The sequence below is a fragment of the Apaloderma vittatum genome, unplaced genomic scaffold (assembly GCF_000703405.1).
Source record: "Apaloderma vittatum isolate BGI_N311 unplaced genomic scaffold, ASM70340v1 scaffold21466, whole genome shotgun sequence".
Taxonomy (NCBI): domain Eukaryota; kingdom Metazoa; phylum Chordata; class Aves; order Trogoniformes; family Trogonidae; genus Apaloderma; species Apaloderma vittatum.
The window spans coordinates 34304-40684 of record NW_009722572.1 but is presented as its reverse complement, the minus strand read 5'-3'; the positions used below and the strand labels follow the sequence as shown (position 1 = coordinate 40684).

At 54.0% G+C, this 6381-nt stretch overlaps 1 protein-coding gene across 1 annotated transcript in view; it reads right to left on the bottom strand.

Moving 5' to 3' along the window:
• The window catches only part of NOC2L (nucleolar complex associated 2 homolog (S. cerevisiae)), a gene marked incomplete at its 5' end in the record, with an annotated part of 40636 nt that overhangs the window by 820 nt on the left and 33435 nt on the right, over window positions 1-6381 (bottom strand). The window contains one exon of the mRNA XM_009871821.1: window positions 1482-1616. Coding sequence (XP_009870123.1) covers window positions 1482-1616 — 135 coding nt within the window. The remainder of the gene's footprint in view (window positions 1-1481; window positions 1617-6381) is intronic.

Sequence of the window (6381 nt, the reverse complement as noted above, 5' to 3'; positions counted from 1 at the left end):
CCCTCGCCTCTGCACTCCCTGGATCTGCTGCCAGTTCAGCCCACTCACCCAAAAGCTGCCCAGCTCACCCTGCAATTCACAGCTTTCAAAGCTGCGCTGGTGTCACCAGAGCATCAGGACCAAAGAAATCCCTCTCTGGGGCACCCGGTTCTCCCCTAAGGGCAGGAACCTGTCACAGACACAAGCTCCTCGCTGGTCCATTGTCCGACGAGGCTCCACACACATATTTTGGTAAAAAGCACAACACAACCGCCCAGCACAGAGCCTAAGACTCAGGAGGGGTGACTCTGCCTGTCTGACAGCTAAAAAACAAATGTGAGAGGCCACAAGCACCCAGGCCTGAACATCACTGCTGCTACACCAGCATCCCCAGAGCCCGAGTACTCCAGCAGGCAGAGCGGGAAAAACTCTCCCTCTTCACCCTTTACAGCCTTGTCAGAACACGCATCAAACCCAGCTATTCTCAGCGCCCAGGCCTGGGTGTGCATGCCAAGCCACAGCCATCTGCCGTGCTACATCAGTCAGCTTTTGCTCTCACTTGGACGCCTTCTCCCTTTCCTGCTGCTCAAACTGGTAAAAAAACCCTGCGTGCAGGGGCTTTTCGTGGCTGGTCCCCACAACCGTGTGCTGCACCCCACAGCACGCAGGGGTTTGGGACCCTGATACAAAGGCCCAAGCAAGTAGCACACACAAATAAACCAAAAACACAGCAGCCAGACCCTCCTGAAAAGCTTGTCACCATCTTTCTCATAAGCCCCTTGAAGTACTGAAGTCACAACAGGTGTCTCCGGCGCCTTCTCTTCTCCAGGTAAAACAACCTCAGCTCTCTCAGCCTGTCCCCGTAAGGGAGGTGTTCCAGTCCTCCCATCCCTGTTTGTGGCCTCCAACAGGTCCATGTGTTCCCTGGGCTGGGGTTCCTCCCATTTCTGCACAGCAAGCCCAGAGGAATGCAGGACTCGGACAAGATCTCCTACCAGTGCTATGCTGGGAGGAGCCGTTGAGAAGCAGCAACTAGAGCGTTACCCCCCGACGCTGCACCCCGAACCCCAGGCACTGCTCAGATGAAAAGTGAAGTGCTCCCTCCACACCCCACGTGTGTGTAACCTGCGGAGAGCCTCGAAGCCAGGTTTCTGTACCCTGTTGGGGTGGGCTGGACTTCAAGAGTTTGTTTGAGCCTCTCTGCAGGAGGCCCCTGCAAAGAGATGAAAGGGACCGATGGCTTGTTAGAGCACGGCGGCAAAGACCTTAACCCTTTCGCTCTCTTCTCAGTGTAATCTCAGAACTGTCAGGTCTCCCTGTCCAGGGCGCGTGTGGGTCTGTATGTACAAGTCCCTCCTGACATCTGACAGCTCGGAACAGCAGCACAGCGAGAAAAGAGGAGACAACTCCTTTGTAGAGGAGCCCCCAGAATGCAAAGGAGCCTTCAGTTACCAGCACGGTCAAAATAATTCCACTCCCCTTTACCCAACCGCACCACTTACCTTCTGAGTCACTGTCGCCTTCCAATTCTTCCTCGTCCTCCTCAATTTCATACTCTCCTTCTTCTTCGTCGTCATCCTCGCCGTACTCCTTGCTGCTTGCTTCTGAACTGTCGTCTGATGCCTGCTTGGCTTTGCCTGCAAGAATTTTTACTCTGTAAATGGCAGACAAAGGGCACCACACAAGCAGCACATGCAAAGGGCAAAGTCCCACCATCCCAACATTCATCCCCACAAGTACACTCGTACACAGGCTAAAGAGAAAATTTACCATATTTCTCCAAAAGCCGTGTTCCTTTGCCCTAGAGGTGGGCACGTTTTGTTTCAGAGGCCTCTGGAACAGGATTTCTTTTACTCACATGGAGTTCACTTCAGAGGAGCATCTATTTCTTTTTTTTTGCACCATCCTCCCTCCTCAGCAGCTGGCCTGTGCTACTCACCGAACTGGACACAGAGCCATTAATAAGCCGGCTGCCAGCATTCCCAGCTCCCCGTCATCCCCCTCCTCGCTCTGCTTTCACCCATCTGTCAGCTCTGCCAAGCACGCAGCCTCCGTGCAATTGCCCCCGGAGGGACTGGAAGCTCCATCTCATGGCCGCAGCTCTCCCGGGCACCCACAGCCATGCGGAGAGCACCCGCTCCGCGGGAGATGGATTGTGGTGCAGTCATTGACGGGCACCCCAGAGGCTCAGGCAACGAGCGAGAGGGGCAGGCTCCCATCCATCAAGCAGCACTAGCAAAAACGCCAGCAGATCTGGCCATCGGCTCAGCTGAGCACGTAGAGAGCTCTGAGAGTGTACAGAGAGCCCAGCTGTGGGCAGGAATCAGCTCTCAGGCCCTCGGGTCACTCCTGAGGGCTACAACACTGGCAGCAGGTCACCACGAGGAATTTACTGAGCTTCTCCTGCTTTCCCCTCCCCTAAGCTCAGCTCCTGCCAGGCAGACCCTGAGCTTCCCTCTCCGAAGGGCAGAAGCAACGCTCTAGAAGACAACCCTTCAGGTGTTGCCCAGCTGTGGGCAGGAATCAGCTCTCAGGCCCTCGGGTCACTCCTGAGGGCTACAACACTGGCAGCAGGTCACCACGAGGAATTTACTGAGCTTCTCCTGCTTTCCCCTCCCCTAAGCTCAGCTCCTGCCAGGCAGACCCTGAGCTTCCCTCTCCGAAGGGCAGAAGCAACGCTCTAGAAGACAACCCTTCAGGTGTTGTGGTCAACCAGCGCTTTCTCCCCTCTTCCTCCTCACTCTGTCTCTAGATGTGCCTCGAGCTGACAGCCCTATTTTGCCACGGAGAAGGGCCGTGATTATTCTGCTAGGAAATGAAAATGTCTGACCTCTCCCTTCCACGCCCCTGGCCTCCGCCAGTCTGGCATTAAATTGATGTAATATGATTACGTGAGGAATAAATGAAGAAACCTGCTCAAGTTCATTAGAGGCACACCAACACCTAACGCGGACAGATCCCTCCTTACAGCCAGGCTCGGAGAGACGCTGCAGCCACGCTCCCTGCTCGCCTGTAATTGCCTCGTGACGAGGCCGACCAGCACCTCTTTCTAATAATTTCCAGGAAGAGCCGCCTTTCCTCCCAGAGATCTGTCAGCTGGTAAATGAGAGAAATGCATGAACATCCCCACCCCCAACAGCGACACAGATTCATCAAATTCACCTTCTTTCCGCCCCAGCTCCCGGCTCTTCCTACCCTTGCCCGCTCAGGGGTTCCTGAAATGCACAAACGTGTTTCTCTCTCCTCTTCCCACCTTGCAGAGACCCAAGCGAGGGAGTCTCTCCCACCCACCCAACGCTTCCTCCGTTCTCAAGGGCAGCTTCTCTTGATGTCATGGGACTGTTTGCCTTCACCACCTTTCCTGGCCCCTTGGGGAGGATGCCAGGGGATGTGCAAACCTGCTGGAATGAGCAGGTAGCTTTCACCTCCACCTGCACACGGTAGGGGAAATGCCCCTCAGATCCATGAGATTCAAAAATGACTAAAAATTCATGACTTTCATTCCTTTTCCTGGGAAGCAGCACCTCCCCACCACACCTGATCTCAGTTGAGCTCTTCCAGTGCCATGGCAGATGGCTAACCAGCACTCCTGACTGCCAGGCTCTGAGAGGAGCAGATACGTTTCGTGCTGATGAACTTACTGACTGAATTCTGAAGAACTGTCCACCACCCCCTCTGTTCTTTCAGAAACCCCTAAAATCAACACAAGTGCCGGTACTGACAGAAGAGGGGGCTTAAACTGCAAAGAAACCCAGTAAGACTCCTACAAACACGATTGCTAATCTTGCCATGCTTCAGAAGAGATTCATTCATCCACTCCCTGTTGGGTTCAGCAAGGCTTGAGAAGCAAGAACGAAGGTTCAAACGGGTGGGAAGACCTGCGGCTTACAGCAAAGGCTGAAGTCAGGGTTGGGACTCAGGGAAGAAGAGATCTGCAAAGGAGCCAGGGAAATGGCTGCCGCCGGAGATAAATGGCTCGTCGCGGTTTGGGCTGCTGTGAGGCTGCCAAGGCTGAGGTAAGGACGGATCAGAGAGCTGAACTACTGCTGGGCCCTGACGGACTAGGAGAAGGCCTGGGCCAAGGGGCACGGGTGGCCTGCTAATGGCCTTTCACCTCTGGCCTAATGCAAAACTGAGGTTCAGATTCAGAAGAAGACAAGCCTAAGAGAGAGATTTATGCCTGGATCCTACATGGCCCATTAAAGCAGGCTGATGGCTTCAGCTAGCACGAGAAGTTCAGCGAGCTCACTGGGCAGTAGGCTTAAATAAAAAAATGAAATAATGCTTTTTTTCAAATAATGTCTCTATGTTAAAGTTGTGTCATGTCTTACCGTGTTACCAGAGGATGCTGTGGAAGCTACGTTAACAACGAGGATCAGGCACAGTCCGGGAATGAACAGATTCACCAGTGAATATTCAAAAATCCCCACTCCCTCCACAAGCCTCTAAGCTGCTGACCACCCTGTAACCTCCCCTGCCCTGAACATAATTTTTCCCCTTCCACATACTGCAAGAACACCAGAGGGGTTTAGCTTCCACCTGCATCTTTAGGCACCTGCCTGTCATCCCTCTCCTCAACTCGTGCAATTACAGTGCAATCCTGAAGCTGAAAGGTAGAAAGACTCAAGGCCAGAGCCAAATTTCACCTCTGAATTACTCCCAGCACGTGCCCTGTGAGGATCCACTGCCGTGATGCTGTGTCCACAACGATCCTACCCATCGGAACCTGCCTCCCTGCTCCGTGCCGCAGTTTCTCCTACTTTTCCGGGAAATCCAGGATGCTTTTGATCCGACTCGAGGCACTCCCTGGTGCCTGTTCCGGGAGGATTCTGGAGGAGGTGCCTCTGGCAGATGCTGGTGCCTCTCCTGCTTCCCAGCGGGAAGGAGAGCAGGGGCGGGTGGTTCCCATCTGGGAGCTGCGAACACCGACCTGCTGGCAGCTATTTCCTGCAGCAGCGCCTGGGGCTGGAGGCAGCAAATCTTCCTCTGCTGCAGCACAGCTGAACATGGGGGAGGAGGTGGGTGGACGCTCAGAAGAGAGGGGAAGGTAACGCACAACTGCACCAGGGCTGCAGGAGGGTGACGGGATCTGAACGTTACCCCCTTCCCACATGCAGGAACAATTTTCATCATCCACCTTTTCATCATCCACCTTTTCATCGCGTATTCTGTGAGAATAGGGAGGTTCCCAATGCCCTCAGCCTGGGAAACAAAACGTTCCAGTCCCTGCCTGGGACTGGAAGGACCTCTTCAGCAGCCTGCTCTGCCCCAAGAAATACAAAGGTCTTTGAGGTAGAAGATAGCTAATGAGTGAGATGTTTTGGGGAGCAACGGTTAACCCAAGATCTCTACCCACTCTCCAGGACCACCCTCTTCCAGAGAGATTAGGGACAGTGCAAATGGAAACCAACATTTCACTGATGCCATATGTAATTTCAAGCAAAAGAAAAGGTGAGGGGTGCTTTGAACAGCAGCTGTATTTCTTGCTTTCCAGATATATTTCTTGCTTTCCAGCTGTATTTCTTGTTCTCCTCTCCCAGAAGGTCCATCCAGGGCAGTTTTATCTTCCTGCCTAGATTTCTGCCACCAGCTGCTCAACAGCAGTTGGAGGCTGATGCAAGATGAACCAAAGTCCTCCCACTGTCCCAGACTCTCCTTTGGCCTTATTCAGAGAGGGCATTGCTATGCCTTCTAACCTCACAGGTAAAGAAGTGAATACAGCAGCTGCAGGGCCCCCCCAAATTCCCCTGCATCTGGCCACCCGGTAGAACAATGGCCACAAAGACAGAGAACTGCAGAAAACTGAAGCACGGGCTTCTCCGACTTCCATCTGCAGCCAGTCCTGACAGTTTCTGAATGCAGAGCACGGCTGGGAACATCTCACACCCCACACAGAGTAAGAACAAGAGCTCATTGTGTGCATCTCCCAAGACACAGGCACTTTTCCCAGCCTCCCTGCGCCCCATCCCTTTCCCACCATCGCCTGGAGGGGACTTCACCCGATGCTACAGCACAGACCCAGCGCTCCTCCGCCTCCACCCAACACCCCAGGACCCGTGGTGGGGCTCAGCACAGTTGCTCCTTGAGCTGGAAGCTGCCTTCAAGGCCTGTTCCCTCCCTCCAGAAAACACCCTACCAAGAACAAAGGCTACGGAGAAGCAGCCGCCCCAGGAATGTTGGAGGGCAGGACCCACTCACTGACGCTGCAGCGGTGATGCTCGGCCACCGGATACCGCAGCTGTAGGGGCAGGGAGAGCCCTTTGGTATCATGTGGACCTTGGTCTTCATTTGCCCTCTCTTCACAACATACATCAGCCCCTTAAAGCTGCCAAAGAACCCCATGGACAGATGTCACAAGCACGTGCCCAGGCAGCGGGGTAAAAGTCTTGCCTAACAGGTTGG